This window comes from Syngnathus scovelli, chromosome 11 (genome assembly GCF_024217435.2).
Source record: "Syngnathus scovelli strain Florida chromosome 11, RoL_Ssco_1.2, whole genome shotgun sequence".
Classification (NCBI taxonomy): Eukaryota; Metazoa; Chordata; class Actinopteri; order Syngnathiformes; family Syngnathidae; genus Syngnathus; species Syngnathus scovelli.
Genome location: NC_090857.1, coordinates 5764987 through 5783170, shown reverse-complemented (window position 1 = coordinate 5783170; position 18184 = coordinate 5764987). Strand labels below are relative to the sequence as shown.

General features: G+C 43.1%; 2 protein-coding genes across 2 annotated transcripts; one reads left to right on the top strand and one right to left on the bottom strand.

Moving 5' to 3' along the window:
* Nucleotides 1-76: 76 nt before the first annotated feature.
* r3hcc1 (R3H domain and coiled-coil containing 1) lies at nucleotides 77-7653 on the top strand (the record flags this gene model as incomplete). Its single annotated transcript, XM_049734529.2, has 8 exons — nucleotides 77-219; nucleotides 411-548; nucleotides 674-1121; nucleotides 1205-1380; nucleotides 1459-1529; nucleotides 1627-1722; nucleotides 1876-2020; nucleotides 3395-7653. Coding segments are annotated over 7 exons (1194 nt in total), but the record flags the coding sequence as incomplete, so codon positions are not given.
* On the bottom strand, nucleotides 2130-17601 carry LOC125977686 (lysyl oxidase homolog 2A). Its single transcript, XM_049734522.2, has 14 exons — nucleotides 17452-17601; nucleotides 15975-16273; nucleotides 14138-14313; nucleotides 8873-9081; nucleotides 7948-8164; nucleotides 7702-7885; nucleotides 6296-6447; nucleotides 6050-6217; nucleotides 4826-4991; nucleotides 4482-4722; nucleotides 4292-4407; nucleotides 3961-4097; nucleotides 3750-3861; nucleotides 2130-3536 (listed from the first exon to the last, which is right to left on the bottom strand). Exons 2-14 carry the CDS (start codon nucleotides 16264-16266, stop codon nucleotides 3466-3468), a joined length of 2241 nt encoding a protein of 746 aa, XP_049590479.1. The 5' UTR covers nucleotides 16267-16273; nucleotides 17452-17601; the 3' UTR covers nucleotides 2130-3465.
* Between the last annotated feature and the right edge of the window lie 583 nt (nucleotides 17602-18184).

Below are 18184 nucleotides of genomic sequence, written 5' to 3'. Positions count from 1 at the left end.
CTGTAGCGTAGCGTTAGCTACTCCGCTTGGTAGCTTCGCACGCTCAGTCATTTGCGTTTAGTTGTCTCGCTAAACTGGTTCAATAACGTATTCAGTTCTTTTCATACTCACACTGGCGTTCGCCTGCTATGATGGAGTTTATCTCCCAAAGGAAGAAAACGCATTTGTGGACCAGGTCTTGGATGACCTGGAAACATACCAGAAGAGTAGCCCCAAAAGGTAGTACAGTTGGCTGTGTATTGTGACATGCATGTGCTGTATGACAATTAGTAATGTATACTTATTTATATCACTAATAATGACTGCAAGCTGTTTTTAGTTTATTCTTGTCAAAAGATTCATAATCGTCTGACCTCTGCCTTTGGATTGTCAACTGACTCAAATATTCGTGTCCCCCTCTACTCCTGTAGTGTGCTCCTGTTCCCACCTCTATCCAGCAGGCTACGTTACCTGATTCATAAAACCGTCGAAGACCTACCGGAGCTCACCACCTTCTCTGTGGGAGAGAGCTGGTGTCGTCAGGTGGTGGTTTGCCCCTCAGAGCTCAGGTATAACTTATTTACAAGTCACAGGAGATCAATGAGCTGTTACATTGTTAGGCATTGCAGGTCACTTTGGCCTTTAGTGGGTTTGCTTTTATTTTTTAATATATGTACGAATATATGTTTTGTAGAGGTGAGCCTCAGGAAGAAGACGATGATGGAGAGAGCAGTTCCGGTCTGGACGAAGAGCCTGTTAAAAGTCCAAAAAGACAATCTTCCACCTCAACTCGAATCAAAGCACCCAGAAGGCCAGACAAGGCGCTATACACGCCGAGAGCTGCTCGGCAGAATCTCCAGAGCCAAAACTCACAAGCCTCCCAAGGAGTCCAGGAGTCACCAACTTCAGCTTTCCCCACCAGTCTATCGAACTCCTCCTCCTCATCGCAGGGAAAGTCGTCACTTGTATTAAAAGAAGAGTCAATTCCATTTGCAGCAGATGACGCCCTTGTGGACAAAACATTAACAAAAGGAAAAGTGAACTTGAGTGCTCCTGAGGATGACGTCACACTTTCCTGCCTGAGTAAAATGTGTCTTGAGGACATTGAGGACAAACCTGCCAAATGTGACCTGAGTGAAGAGGTGGGACCATGTCTAATGCTTTTGATGAACCTTCCTCTGCTAATGTGATTTTTCACGCCCCCATCCCTCGCCTCTTTTTACAGATCAAGACACACCTGCTAGAAGCTGTGACGTTTACCGTACGGCATGTATGCAATGACTACTCCGCTTACGAGAATCTTCCCATCACCCCTGAGGACTTTGGCCACGTTATCGAGATCTATGACTTCCCTGCTATGTTCAAAACAGATGACCTCTTGGATGCCTTCACTGAGTACAGGTGGGGCATCCTTCACCTTTTAAGTCTGGATTTGTTAAGGTGGGCTAATTTAAGGCCGTATTTTTCTGTTTCTATCAGTGATGGTGGGATGAAGATTACATGGGTGGACAACACACACGCCTTGGGTGTTTTTGCCACTCAAACGGCAGGTGAGATCCTAAACAATATGTTAAGATGATAATATTCTGACTCAATGCTAGCTTTTAAATAAAAAAAAGTGAATGTGATTCTGTATGTGTGATACAGCAGTGCATGCCCTCTCCATCTGCCACCCCATGCTGAAGGTTCGAACACTCGCTGAAGGCAGTAAAATGGCCAAAGGCAAGGCCTTTAAACGAGCAGGTAGAACTTTATTTCTCCTAAATTCCTTGTCTTATTTATGGAGTTCATCAGATACATTAGTTTTGTTCAAATGTTTTACCATTTGCTTTCTCTGGGCAACTCTGGTCCTCTGGATGTAGAATTATTGAATAAACTGACAATTACGTTGTGCAGAGTTCATCCAGCCGGTGAAGGAACGACCGAAGACAGACAGCGCTGTTGCTAGGCGGATGGTAGCCCAAGCTCTGGGCCTCAATAGACGAGGGCGAGGACGAGGGCGAGGGCATTGCATCTAAAAGCTTAAAGTGGGCAATTCAAGGTAACAAACACATGTAACTTATTTGATTTGAATTAGAAAAAAAATAATTGAAAATTAGAATTAATATTTGAATGCTTAGCCATTTTATTTATTATTTATCAAAAAGAAATTTAGTAAATATAAAGTTTGTTGCCAAGGTACTTAGATAATGCAGCGCTGCACATATGTATTGTCACTGTCCAGTAAAAGGAATGCATCTCACAAAAACAAGAACAATCACATTTTGGTGAAGACACAATTTTGATTTAATAGAAGACTGAAGCTCTGTGACATGCTGAACAAAATGACATTTTAAGCAACGGCTCATTATTGATAATATCGAAGCACAGTGAATATTGTGACATTGAGATTTTTTAAAATCATTTACAGGCTTTTTTATGTCATTGTTGTTGAGTTTACTGTTTTGTACAAGGCACTTTTCAGAGGAGTAAGCGTAGAAAAAAAAACATTAACTGCTGAACGTTCTGGGCTGGTTTAGGGCTCACAGCATTCAACACAGCTTTAATCACAGAAATGCAGTTGTGCCTTTCACCATCTCCCTTTACTATTGAGAATGTCAAATCTGGCAGGCAGCACGTGACTGACACCCTTACAAAATGAAGGGAACGAGTCACATTTACAAAATGACAACAAAAAATGCATTTTCACACAGACACATTTGAGGCTTTGCTACGGTCCCTGATAGCAATAATTTAACGGAGGTTGAGGGGATAAAACAGATCAGGGACAGTATGTGGAAACTGAAAAGCAAAAATTAAATAAATAAAACATTTGCAAAGGTCAGGTCAAGTATTTGGAATTCAGACTCCTTGGCAGAAGACACAAATACTTTGAAATGTGTCGCTTTAAAAGTCCCCAAAGAAAATCAACTAGCATTACGTATGTTGAACTTTGACCTTTTGCGACTTTGGTTGCTATTAATGTAGAACATCAATTCAAACCATCAATAAGAAGCAATGTAAGCAACAAATGTTTTTCCTGGACAAAATGGAGGTGAGGGCTTCTTGTGCTGACCATGCAAAGGTAATTGTTGGCACATTTCATTTACAAAAATATTTGGCTGCAATGTTCCCTCACGTAATGATTAAAAAGCACCACATATTTAAAAAAAATGTACATTTCTACAAATACACCATAAAATAAAAGCTGTACTGCTTGTGGCAAATCGATGGAATAATTTATTGGATCGTTTTCCTCACAGTCAGTTTAAAACAAATATGGCTGCTTTTTACCACATTGTCAGCTTATCAGCAGCAAACCAGGATTTTATAGACATTGACATCTTTACAACACATTTTGTAAAAGGTTCTCTCTGTGAACTGCTTCGTGTCCATTTGTCCCACGTCCTTAACTCCAGCCTCCTTTCTCCTTTAGTGGTTGTGAAACACTCTCTCCCCACACTTCCTTGAATGGCCGTTCATCTGTCCGTATGCCCATCCGTCCGTCTACCTGTGCGAAAGCTGATTGGTCAGCAGCCCGGGAAATGTTTCGACGCTATCTGAACTCCGCGAGTCACCTGTGAATCCAGAAATATTAACAATGAATAGACGCCACTGACGAAAAAATTGATAAGTAATCGCTCACTCTGTAAATTTGTGGAATTATCGTCTGTAATATTTTTCATTCATTGTCAGTGTTATTCAGTTTTAAAAAAAATGAATGTTCTGGCTGGAAGAAGTATTGGTTTCCTTGTCTTCATCGTGTTGATACGAGGTAGCAAAGAGCTCACCGATTTGACAGTTGTACATCCAGATGCGATTTCCGTCGTAGCGACTGCGGCACTTCATTATATTATTGGTGTAGTCGGATTCCGCAACGTCGTAGTTTGGGTTGATCACAACCTGCAGCATCGTGCAATGTCATTTGTTGTACAGTATTTGTGACGTTTGGGGTCATCATGATGCAACCACTTTGTCATCAAGATGACATTTCTGTCTTACCTGCATGACGTAGTCACCAGGTGGGACGTCTGTAATGTCGATCCACTGGCAGTCGATGTCATGCCTGTAGGTATCCGAGCAGCCCACCGAGATGCCCTGAGCTCCGAAGTTGGCGCATTCATATTTCTTCTCAATGCCTGTCAGCATTTAGATCAGAGTTGGTCATCGTATGAAGTTGTTATGGCGTTGTACTCATGGTTAGCATCGGTAGATAAAGGGAAATTTTTCGGCTCAGACGCATTCTTCTCACAATGTTGTGTTTGGACAAGTTGGGGCTCATAGAACAAATTATTCTAAAGAAAATGAAGGCTAAAACAACAAATGGATGTACCATCTGCACACCGTGTGTCCTCCAGACAGAAGCTGGCTTTGTGACCCTCTGCCACTTTAGTTCCATTAACATTCATCAAGTCATAGTGGGTGAAGACCTCCATGCTGTGGAAATGTCTGGATGTAGACAAGAAGAAAGTGTGTCAAAGGACCCGTGACTTAGAACTGAACTTGTTCAGTTGTGGCCTCACCTGTGGCATTCGTGCCAAGTCCACGATTGAGGGCCTGCCCGCGGCCTGAAGTCTGACTGGCCATTGTTGTGGATCTGAGAGGAGAAGCGCAGCAGGCGGCGATAAGAGTTCGGGTCGGCCTTGTCGGCACTGCTGGACAGACACTTCTCCTCCTGGGCGCACTGCAGGGCGTACATAGGTCTGTCCTCCAGGTAGGCCGTGTGCTCCACTTCCTGGGCGTTTAGGACCAGGTCAGGGGCCGCTGGAGAGGACACACCGTCAGGATTAGGAATCGTTTGTACATTTAGCCAGGTTTAATTATTATTAATTATTCTTCATGCTGGACGTGTAAGACGGCTCCTTACTCTGAGTACAGGATACCCCAGCAACAAAGCGTCCGCCCCCTTTAGGACATTGAATGTGTTTCCCATGATGCAGGCACTGATCCAGAGCCAACTCAGTGCCTGAACATCTCACTCCACTCATCACCACATTATCAGTCACACCATCGCTTTGCCAGAACCAAGTTTCCTGACAAAACAGAAGCACAGAAAACACCCATAATCCATAAGTTGACACAAGAAGCTTCTGTTGTGGCTTGTCTTTTGTTCTTCAAAGTGAAGCACAGATGTTTAAATATTTATTTGTAAATTGTAACATGATGCAAAGCTTGACTCACCTGGCCAGACATAAGACCCCCCCCCCCCCCCCACCCCGTGTGGAAATATTTTAAGCCATACCCAACATCTCACTGATAAATGATTCGCCATGAGGCGAAGCTCATCAAAAAGTAGACGACATACGGCAAGGGGCGATCTGTTGTCCCCGAAGTGCTGACTTTCCACCACCACATGGAAAGCGTCATTAACAAGTCAAACTTTCCGACATGACTGATGTGGAGGATTTACGGCGTAGAAGGTCTGATGGAAAGGAAATCTCATTTTGCACGTGAGTTAAGAAACAGCAAAGGCATGCTGTGTAGCATCCCAGGAGACTGTACAAGGTTATTTTTTTAAACTAAAAAAAGCCTACATATGGTCATTGTTAAAGGCCGGGGGTCAAGGGTCAGTTAAAAAAAAAGCCTTACTAATAGCAACACCTGGATACTAGTGAACTGAAAATTTGTGAACTGAACTTTGAACTAATTTGTGTAGAAAATGAACTTTCCCAACACTGGCGGTGGTATTTGGTATCATTTGTTGTTCCAACTATTAACGACATGTGCATGTTGTAGCATTTAAAGTCCAGACAGCCAAAATGGAGCATGATTACCACCATAAGGCAAGTGGTGTTGTTGCCTTGTTAATCGAGCAGAGTCAACAAGACAAATTAAGAGCACTGTTTTCAATCCAAACAACAGCAACATTAACTGCCTCTAACTTTGTTAACGCTTGTGAGCTGGTTCGTATTTACCTTATTTAATGCTTCAGCAATGCAGCAAATAGGTTGAAATATGGCTGTAGTTATGATAATTTGTACCAGCAGAGGTTGCTGTTGCTCAGCAAAATTGAAAAGTCAAGTTCTAGGAAACATGCAGGCATTGCGTGCAAACTAAATGAGGGCTTGTCGAGAATGGAAGTGAGCATTACCTGGAAAGCGTGATTGGCATATCCCAAGCCCAGCTGTCTGCACACCACTATGGCCTCCATGGTCCCCCAGCTCTCACTGCACACTGCCCCCCACACCAGAGAGCCGTTCCTGTCCGTGAGAACCTCCACGCGGCCCTCGTACGGATTACGTCCGCCGGACAACCGCAGCTGTGATGAGGACAAACAGACACGCGTGTCCATAGGTTGCAAGTGGACGTACAAGAAGTCAAAAGTCAAGCCGCTTACTCTCTTCTGAAAGCCCATGGCAGGAACGTTGCACTTGACCGCGACGTCTCCGTCGTGGCTGCAGCCCAGAGCGTCCCGATTGAAGCGACACTCCGTCAAAGATTTCTCAAAGCCAGAACACTCCACCTCGTTCATGTGCACGGGCCCGATGCCTGGAAAAGAAACCACGGGAAGAACATCCTTTTAAATCCAGAATAGGGACTATCCGCAATACGAATTGTAACAGCATTCATGGAAAGAAGAAACTTGATCTTTAGTTGACAGAAAATTCTGGATTGTCATCGCTTGACTAACTGTTTGAATAAATTCAAAGACAGATGTTCAACTTTTTGGTAACTCAGTTGTGAGAAAAATGCCTTATTGCAAAAAACATTATTATTTTCGAGTAGAAAAGGTGAATTCCAGTGAAGCACGTATTCCACAATGTGTGCGAGTACTCCCAGCATGCTGGCTTTCTTCCCATGTGACTGAGAGGAATGTCCTTGGTGATGTGCGCTCGCCCAGAAATATGCTCGCCACTAGAGGAAATAAATCAACGAGATGAACGCTGAAACTCAAAGTACACGACTCACTTGTTAAATTCCCTTCAGCCTGTCTTCCTGTCACCTGATTACATTTTATTGAGATTTTAAAGGATTTAGTTTGACACTAAAGCGATCTTATCAAATAAATGTCTTCAATGTGTGTTTTTAGACACCCTCTAACAAATAAAACCAGTCAGCAGGATAAAAAAAAAATTGCTTATCCTGTTATTTTTAGCTTGTGGCCAGACAGACATGCGAGAGAGGTGTCTCGCTGGCTTGTCCAATATTATTATAAGACATTACTAGTCTTTTAAAATTTTAAGGTTGACTTCTAAAATTATTATCAATTGCAATCAATGTGCAAATATGTATTTAAATTTTGTTGTGGACTAAATTTGAAATATCTGCAAAGATGAAGAGGTTCTTGAGTTCCTCATTGCCCCAAACAATCAGCATCTGGTCTGTGTGTGGTTCGCTTTTGGAGCTAGATCACAACTCAGGCAGTGTCCTGATAGAATTCTTCCTCCGAATCTCACAACAGCTGCTTTTCTTTGCTAGAACATTTTGTACTCTCATCTACTCTTCCATTCACTGGGAGAACATGTGGATGACTAACTGCTTCAGCAAATGGGATTCCTTTGCAGTAGTATATTACGTTTCACAGAATCAGTTTCTGGAACACAATCATCTATTGTCATTTCTTGGCCTCTTATGCTGACTTCAGGTCTAGACTGCGATTTCATGAAGACAGCAGGTGGAGGGAGATTTTAAGGTTTTGTCCACAAGTTTTATTTTAACAGCTGGACTTCACTAGAACCCGTATGCATATTGGCCCTTTTTTTTTTTCCTTTGCAAAAAAAAAAAAGTGATTTTGGTGTGTACCTTGTCCCATGCTAGCGCCAATCAAAGCCTCTTTGGCACTGCCGAAGCCCAGCTCCCGACAAACCACGGTGGCAGCTTGGATGTTCCAGTTGTCCTCACACACCGTGCCCCACTCGCCGTTCTTCAACACCTCCACGCGACCCTCCCCTATCATGGCTCCGCCTTTCAGCCTCACCAGGGGTTGCTATGAGAATGGAACATTTTCAATTGGGGCTCAGAGCCTGAAAATTTCCATTTGAAGTTTACCTCCATTCTATACGCCTTCCTGTAGCCCGTACTGAGGCTGGGAGCAAAGGCACGTCCAGGAACGCAGCTGACCACGACAGGCATGCCCTGCTCACAGGTGTTGTTGCCCTTCAGCTCGATTTCCCTGCCCAGTTTGCAATCAGACAGCTCGGCCTCATTGCCAGTGCAGTTGACAGAGAAGCCCCAATAGTTCTTCTTGCGTCGTTTTGCCAACAATCTGAGAGGGAAAAATCATAAATCATTTTATTTGTCATAGATGGATTTGCTCCTTTGTTTTCCCTCCCTGAAAAATACCGTTGAATTTCTAACGGCTCCGCTCAAATTCAGCTTAGCATCGTGGAAGTTTTAGAAAATTGTGAGGAGTTTATATCATTAAAAATTGCATGCATGTTTAATTTATGATCACTCACATTATTAAATTTATGGAGTGAAACCAATGATAATTAGAATAACCATTTATATTTCAGGCTGTGTAAAAAAACAACAACAGAAGAATTATGTCATAGTCTCTTTTAACTTTCTTTGGAACGTCTGTCAGGAAATCGTAAATTGCTTTTGAGTCAGTTCACAGTACTGCCAGCATTTGTGGTGTTGTTTCCGATTGGTCACAATCAATCTCAACAAAAAGAGCCAGAGTCTTTTTCACAGGGGATTGCGTAAGCTTTCCCAGCCCAGCCTATATCTGCTAGAATATGTTTGGGGCTTTGTGTCAAGGCTCTCCAGATTCGAGTCTGCTGCATCTCAAGAGAGCAGTTCAAGTGGCCACTGCCAGGAGAAAAAAGGAAATAAAAAGACCGAAAAAAAAAACACCGTTATGCAACATAATCAAATCAGTTTGTTGGGGTGCAGCTTTTCGATGCGACAACATTTGAGGCCCAATCAGATGATGTTCTCGATATTTTCATCTTGGCTTGTGAAGACATACTTGTAGGGCTTTTCGTTGTAGCGCTTGTCGGCAGGGAAGCCGTACATGCCGCAGATGACCCTGCTGTTCATCTCTGTCCAGTCCGTGTTGCAGATCTGTTTCCACTTTCCTCCGTCTTTCACCTCCAAAAAGCCCTCGGTGATGATAATCCTTTTTCGGTGAGAATACGTGGCCCTTATTCGCACATCCTCCACACTCACGGGTGAACCCTGATGAACAAATCGGATCGCAGATATTAGTGTTGCATTCAAATGCTTCATGTCATGATTAAGCAACAATTTCACATTTCAATGATCAATGAGTTGCTGTCAGAGTTCATCAGAGTCAGTTGCTAGGTTGAGGACCACGTGTCCTAAGTCCTTCTAAATCAAGCTAACCACTGGCGGAGCTAGAGGGGGGCTGCAGGGGGCAATGTTCCCCCCGAAATGTGCCAGATAATTGACTTTAGGGCATTTTCCAATTTCTAAAATTGTTTTTCACATTTCCACCCATCCCTCATTGAGAACATATACCATGTTTAAATCATTGTTTTTTGAAGAATTATTTGTTTTGCGGAACCCCAAGATATCATTGGCCCCTTCATAATCCCCTCGGGCCTGTGACCTTAACCTTTTGGGTGGCTGTAACCTTTGACTTGTGACCCTATTAGAAAAAAACAACAACCCTGCCATTGTTCATTTCCTTCCTCGAGCCTTAAGGGTTGCAGTGGGGTGTCTGCATGTGGTTGACCTATAGGAGGCAAATTGAGGCTTCAGTTTTTTAGCTCATCCGAAATGCTGATCTTACTAAACATGATCTACTTTAGCTTAAGCGAACCTCCAACATCCAGGCACGTGTCCCAGAAGTCTAAAACGTTTTCCCGCATGGTGGTTTCCTGAGATGGCGTCAGCCTCTAGGAATGTTCTGCTAACTCTTAGCGGATGAGGAGTAGGAGGGGGTCAATTAAGTCAGACCGTGACCTCGACCCTCCTGACTGCTGCGGTTTGAATGGGAGAAGCCGGTCTGTCATCAGGGGTTTCCTGCTGAATGTGGCATGACGTGAGGTTTTCCATAGTCCAAGTCTGGACGAAAAGGTGAAGACGTAAGCACAGATACGTTTTCAATCCTTACTACTATAGTGTTAGGGATGAGCGTTACTGATCATCAAAAGTAATGACCTTGGAATAATGTAGCTAAGCTAGCGGGTTGTGTTGAAAGAAAGGCTAACTTCACGGCCATTTGTACCACTGCCACTTTTTGTCTAACTTATTTTCTGCCCTTCGTTTTTTGGGGTCATGGCTTCAAATCTCCACAATGATTGATAAGGGTAATCAAATTGCCTGGTTTTGATGGATACAACATAAGAAGTCATTGTGCTTAAACATCAAATGTGTGAAACGTGCGTTAGGTGTGAGGGCTAAATCCTTGGCCAAAATGCATTTGAGGTTCAGACGGGTGCTTCCGGTGTTACTTTTGGCTCAGGAGAAAGGAAACTGGTTGAAGTACAAATGTAGAGAGAGGAAGCGAGCAGGTCAGATACCCATAGCTGGATCCAGTTCAGACTCCACCCCACAAAAAAAAAGCAGACCAGCAGACATAAACTCAGCCTAATCCTGTTTGGAAGAAGCCCAAATCTTCACACTGCTTATGTTCACTACTCACTCTATGAATGCTGAGAGAAAAGCATTCACACTCGTGCTACTCTGGATTCAAAATATGATTACGTATGGATTTTCCACTCGTCCATATAAAGCCAAAAGCAAACCAGATCAAAGATGAGTTGATGGACAGAAAAGCTATGGCACCGATGTCACTTTACACAACTCATCACCTGCTAATTTCTGTCTTTGGACTTTTCAGTTGTCCTGAATAATAACAAAATTATTCATCAATGAAAAAACAAAATTTATGTAGTGCACATCCAAAGATTTGTGATGAGCTGTCGTATGTCCCATGTATAGGCAAGGACGCGGTATACGAAATTGCTGACTCGGCATCTAATATAACTATTCTAATCTAAGATGTTAAGTCATTATTTCATTTCATTATTATATCCATCTGCAATTATTTGAAATTGTCCAAGAAATTTAGGAAGGAAAAAATAAAATTAGCAACGTGATATGATGCTCTCATCAGTATCAATAGTCATCTTTGTAATTCGCTGACTACGACCGTGAATCATTCATTCCAAAAATACGTCTTTTCTCCTCAAATACATTCCCAGTTTACTTTAGCCACGTGCATTTTTTTTCTCGTGCCAGTCAGCTTGTGTTGCTCTATGAAGCCATTACTGAAATGTTTCCAAACTGTAGCGCAGACTTGTTATTTTAACTGCTCCGCACTGACCCCCCGCTGCCCACCAAGTACATGTGCGAACATGAGACAGCGTCTCACGAATACTTCCACTACTCCACTTTTTTCAACCGCCAGACCAAACCTCACGTTTTTATGCACGTGAGATCCCATCACCGACCCCCCCCCCCCCCCCCCCCCCCAAACCCACACACACACAAACACCTACCCTGCCCCGCCTGCCCGTCCCCTCACTTACTCACTACCCCACCTTGCTTAAATATGGTCAATGCAAATCACCATCATACTATGGTGTACCTGAAAAGCTCTCTTGCGAAAGCTTTCATAACTACGAGTGTCTGTGTGCGTGTCCATGTGTGTGTTCTGCCATATCACTTGCATAACAGGAGTGTAAAAAGACACTGAGGAGATGATATAACTCTGAAGTCTTCTGGAGCGCCTGCAAATACAATTTATAGCAGTATTGCTCTTTTTCAAGGATTTGTCTCTTTTTTGTGTCCAATTCAGTCCACATCATTTATAACCGACGATTATGGCTCGTGTGTAACTTGACTGTTTTATGTTTACTGCATGATAATAATATTTCTCAGTATGGTTCATAAACAGCTTTTAGTGTTTCAACTAAGCATAGAGTGTAGGTATGCATGACAGAAAACCCAACTTTGGGTTGCCTAACAGTTCTGGGCCGGCCACCACATCTGTTGAACATGTGCTGATTCTGTCTATATATCAATCCATAAGAAACTTGGCTAGAAATAACATTTGCTTCCCTTGGGTAGGTTCCTCCTTACAAGCTTCGCACACTCATCGGACTTGTTGGAGGCAAGTTTGGCTTTGACTCAGATGTCATCATTTGTTTGTTTTTTAATGGTAGAGAATGCGAGGATGGAAAATTCTTGTAAGGGGACACCATTGCAGCTTATGCAGGCATGCAACCTTTAACCTCTTTAACACCAAGCTTTTAATGCCGCTTTCTATTATTTTCAATGGCCCGTGTTTGGTTGGATCAAACACAATGAACACTGTGGTGGGAACCCGCAAACCACTTTGGATGTTTATGTCTCTCAAGCAGACTCCATCTTATCGCAGGATGAGCTCATCGGAATTTGAGCCAATCCGGAAAATATTTTTTTTTCTACTTTAAGAGGAGCACTATAATAAGACAGTTAAAATTAGTTATTGGCAAGCAAGGGGCGATACATGAAGCCAACTTTCTGGAAAGCAAAGTAAATAAATATGAACTGTCCTTTCAGTTTCACATTTCTAGGATTTGCAGGATGACAATGATGTGATTAATAGTGGAGCTGTGCCATGAGTACCACTTGGACAAGCAAACATGACTTTGCTTCCGTCTTTCTCAAGAGTTTTCCTCAAAGACCCCATCTGTTCTCATCTCCAACATCTGGAGAAACTAAACGGTGTAGAACTAGCTAATAAGTACATTGTTCGTGGAGCATGTCAAAGTCATTGGCTGTGATTCCGCACCTCGGGAACGCCAGACTTTGCCGAGGAAGAAAGTATGGCCTCTGTCCACTGAGGTCACAAAGGTGCTCATGACTTGAAGAAGTTGAAATAGTGGTGCTAATGAAAGCTGTAACTAACTCACGTTGTCTGTTTCCATTTAAGAAAGAAGATGCTTAATGTGGTAATGTGGTCCTTTCAAAATATGATGTAGTATAAGGGCATGTAAAACTCTGGAAATTATACCCCTCAAAGATGGATTAAAAAAAAATCATGACTAGCATACATTAAGAAACCACTGCATGTGTTTGATTGCATCTCCATGGATACAGAAGTTTGTGGCCGTGGAAATGATACCCACATGCTACATCATCCATCCATCTTCAGCATCATATTTCCTCACTTGGGTAGATTCAAACCCATACAGAGGAAGATACAGCTAGATCTGCTGTAGCGGCAAGCTCTAGTATTCTACCTACCCCAATTAGAGAAGAAGCCAGATTTACAATTTTCAGTATCAATCAGAACAAAGCATGACTATCTTCTTCGAACAAGTCTTGCACCTGACGGAGTGACTGCATTTCTCCCTGTTTGCATTGACCTCCGTTTTAACTTTAACGTACACACGTCGCGTCCACTTCCCCGACTGAGCACAAAACGCCAATTCATGCGGTGAGTAAACACGCTGAAGGAACATGACTGGCCGTTGCTGCGGCACACGCTCAAAGAGGTGCAGCCACACTCGGGCCATTCCTTTCTCCTGCCACTTGAAAGACCTCACCCAGGCTGAGGAAATATTTACAGGGTGGGGGACTTAACGGCAGCAACACCCCTGGAACTGTAAACACACAACAAATAAGGAACCAGAGGGTGCTGTATAAATACCCCCTCCTGTAAGAAAAATAGGTAATTAGAAGCATTAGTAAGCCGTAAAAAATGTCCCAACTGGATACACACAGATTTGCTTCTTTGAGGTGAACAGCTGTAGCTGCTGTTCTACACAAGCATTTCATTTGATATCTATTCTGGTGCAAGTGCCATGACAAACCCCGTTAGTCTGGCTCACATGGGAACCCCCTGCGTCAGAGGCTTTTCAGACATTTCCTCCCTGTCTTCTATCACGCCTACATTGACTTTCCATCTGGTATGAAGGTGTTGACGGCAGCCAGACATGATGAGCTCCCCCTGCTCACAGGGTGGGAAGCCTTCTCAGTATCTCCAAAGAGGGGGGTGGGAGGAGAAGTTTGTGTTCCAGGAACATGCCTGACAAAGTCATTACTTGACCGGCAAAAAATCAGACCTGCACGTGCAAGATGACTCAGACATTACATTTACTATTTTAACTCAATAGAGAATCTGGTTGTATGTCCTGACCAGTTCATCAAAAGCCTTGCTTGGTCATTTTAAGCGAGGCTACATCCACATTAGAAACCACAAATCCCATCCCAAGCTCACCTACAGGACAATGTCTGGAAACAATGCATGACATTATGCAGTGTGTATCGATCCTACCGTATCGCCGTTGGCCTGATTCCGCATAAACCTGAAGCCCGGGATGCGCCGCTGGGAGCATACCACTCCGACATCTTCGGAATGTTTGCAATCGCTCACACCAAAGCCGTTGGAGCGACACTCGGCGAGACTCTTCTCCCTCCCGGTGCAATCCACATTGTCGAGCCAGATTCGGCCTGCAACGCACACAAGCAAAGAAGTGATTAGATGGGGTTTCCAAAAGGTGACCCTGTTTTTACACCTATACACCAAATAGTTGACTGACTCGGGATGTTTGGTCACCTGCCAATACTTGCAGAACAAACGCAGCCGAGTTAAGTGATGGTTTATGTTGGGCAGCTGATTCATCTGAATCAACTAAACCATTATAAGCAAGCAAACCACCAGACCGCTGGTCATTCTGACGACAACAGGATGTCGTGAAACATCCTGATCATTCCAAAAACGTGACTCCATGTAAGATAGTCTGTCAACTGGAACATTTTTTAATGTCTCAAAATATGTCTGTTTCCCAGTTTGGCGTCAGTCAGTCAGCCTTGCCGGTTGTGATATTACTCTTAAATTCTTTTTGCAAGTCTTCCGGGATTGAATTTAGAGAGCACTTAGCTTTTTATTGCCATTCTAAGTTGCACCGCGTGCCATGTTCCCAAAATCACCTGAATAACAATCACATTCTGTGCCGTAGCAGCTTAAGCAAGTTACGACCTTAAATGGCTTCTCCAAAGTCATCTCCATTTGTTTTACACATTGAGGTTGCAAATGTTTTGTTGTTGGCGGCTAAAAAGCATGTAAACAACTCGACATGGGAAAACAATAACACTAGCTCACGACTACTGTTTTTTTTTACTTAATCTATTTAAAAGCATCTGTTTTTCTTCTCTTTTGGTCCGTGATGCATTACTCATAATGATAGGAGATGGAAAAATCCCCTTAATTACTTTTATGGCCTTGTGTTTCCACAAACAACAGTAAGAAAACAGCTCAATTGTTTCCATGCAAACTAATCCAAACAGCTTGCAGGGTGTTTCCATACACACCTCGCTACCTATTTTCAGCCACCCACTTAATGACCACTGTTGCTTAAGTTTCTTTACTGATTACTTTTTTAACGATTAAAGTTAGATCACAAGATACTTTGTTAGTTACTTTCAAATGACTTTGACAATCCAGGTGGATACAAAAATAGTAACTCATTAAGTCTTTGAACAGTCATTTTAACCAGACTACTATACTAGATCAACGCGTTAGATTTCTACTTACTACTCAAAATGGCCGCTATTATGTGAAACATGTTACTGAAACTATCACAACAAACAGCCGCTATCATTTAAAAATAACTGTCAAGCATATGACAATGATCAAAACATTTGGCTTCCATCTTGATAGATTCGAAAAAGTTACGCCTCAGCGGAGCAAACGTGTAAGCAAGTACGTCACACGCAACTGCTATTGTTTATAACAAGGCCTCCACTTGTTTAGCGCAAAGTATTTTGCATGTATCAGGTGTATCATTTCAAGCATGTTATTTCAACATTTAAGCATGGCTGCCAGTTCACATTCAGCAGCAACTGCTCCAGAGGTAGGAATGTCATCAGTTTGTTTTTTCTTTTTTGCCACCACACCCTGAACCACATGCACACACACACACACACACAAATACCCATGGTCAGTGCTGATTGAGGTGTCTCAATCGCTTTGCTTCGCTCATGAGACAAAGAAGACAAAATATGCAAGCCTAACCAACGACATGCTGGCTCCTGAGTGGCCTCCTCCGGCCTTTGGATTGGAAAATAGTAAATCAAATGCACGTGAAAGGGTCGGCGGGGATTTTGCTTACCGTGTCCCTTGCCATACTTGGCTGAAGGTGACCATGACTCAGCGTCCACAAAGCCGAGTTCTCTGCACACCACCTGGGCAGCGTAGATAGAGAAGTCATCATCGCAGACTGTCCCCCACTCGCCGTTGTAGAGAACTTCTAGTCGGCCCTCGTGTTTCTTCTGTTTCGCTCCGACCAGACGTAGCTGGATAGCTGGCGTGCCTGACTCCCGTTGGGCATTGCAGAGCACCCATGTGCAGAGCATGATGCATAAGAGGCTGAGGTCCAAAGAGGTTATTGCTCGGCGCAGCATGATGCAGCTGATGGGAGAGAAAACAAAGACTCTACTAAGGCACACTGTAGTCTGCGGGCAGTTTGTTCAGATTTTGTGCAACTTTTGAGCCTACTTTGTACACCTTCCAATCTATTAGATGCTATTTGGTGATGTTTGAATATTAATTATTTTCCATATGCAAAGCGTTAAACTGAGGGCTGGAACGGATCTGGGCAAAGGGATGAGAAGAGAGCAGTTTGTGGTGTGTGGAACTTTGAAGGAGTGAACAGTTTTGTAAAAGTTATGTTTGGCTACGAGTAGCCTCCTCCTCAGGCCACAACAGCTTCACGAGAATCACTACCAGATTTTTATCTCAGTGTATCCAAAAATATTACATGTGGCTGCCAAACAGAATGCAAGGAATATCCTATGCGAGAAAGATTTGAGATAAGTAATCTCTCTTTCGATGACAGACTAATGAAGAGCAAATGTTGGCTCCTGCAGAAAAAGTGCCCCCCCTGTCATTTATCTCATCGAAGCCCGGAGGTTCTGCCACTGAGGTTTAGTGGAAAGTCTAGCCCGCCTCAATATTTCATGACCAACCATGCAATTGTCAGGAGGGACACAGATGCCCTCAGGGAGGAATGTTTCAGGATTTTAAGGAAGGCCAGACAGTGAAAGTGGGAGGCACAGAGGAAGACCTCCACGTCACTTTTAAGCGAGGGGAGGAGATGGTTTTAGGGTTGACGTCATAGCAACTGTATTGCTGTGGGAGCACGCATGAGAGCGGAACCTGGAGAAGACATTCAGAAAATCAGACATGTACTCTCTCTTGTGGGAGGACTGTGACACCTTTCAGTCATATATGGACTGTGAGCATTGTATTTTAGTTTCATGAATTTTGTATGATCTGCAGAGGGATTTTATCTTTTGATACGTAAGGCTTTTGTATTAAATATAGTCACATGATAGTTTTAAGCAAGGTTACTCCAAATGATCACTGTAGGTGACAGCAAGGAGTCCAGTTTGACCAGGTGTCAATAGAAATTTAAGTTTCGTGGGCTTCAATTTGCAGCTAGACAATTAGAATTAATAAATTAACAAAATATCATGCTATAAGAACGAGGGGCAAGCAGCAAAACTTATGCAATTACTTTTTGAGTAACACATGAGACATACAAAGTGAGCACAAGCCTCAAATATTGCAAGGAAGATCAATCTTACTTGTGCAGGAGGGTCCTCGACTTGATGCGTTCACCTTGTGTGAGCCTTTGAGGTGTTAAGCATTGCGTCTTCGTTCCTTTTTGTACTTTTGCTGGCGCTTCTCGCAGCTCCCCTCACAGCTGGCAGCGAGCTCCCGTCCCACTCCTCACGCTCATGGCAGCCAATCAGCGGCGGCCTCAGCATCCTGACCCCGCCCCTCTCATCCCACCCCCGCCCCAAGCACCACCGGGGTCACACAAACACACTAGATCTTGGCCCCGCATCCATCATATAGGAAACCTATACTGTACTTTACATTCCATTCTCCGTGTAAATGTACGGCTTGTGTTTTCGTGTTTCTAATTCTCTGAATTTCAATGTCTGGGGTTTTTTTTTTCTTCAAAAAGACAGACTGCGGATTTGCAAAGTTTGTTGAAGTTAGAGTTAGACCACATCCCATAATGTCCCCACTAGAATCAGACATAAAATTATAGGATGTTGTGTTTTTGTGTGGCCGAAAGTTCAAACTTCCTCCAGCTCCCAATGTGACAGATCTTTGAGAAATGAAATACGCTCAAATTATTGATATGTGTGTAACTCTCTTTAGCTAATAGGAGAGCATTATTACTGAAAACATTATCACTCAACAAATATTAATGTAGATTCTTACCTGCATACAAGACAGAGTTAATTGCATGTTTGTTTCTAACGATGTTATCAATGTGAGAGTTCAGAGGCCTCATCTTATCTGTGA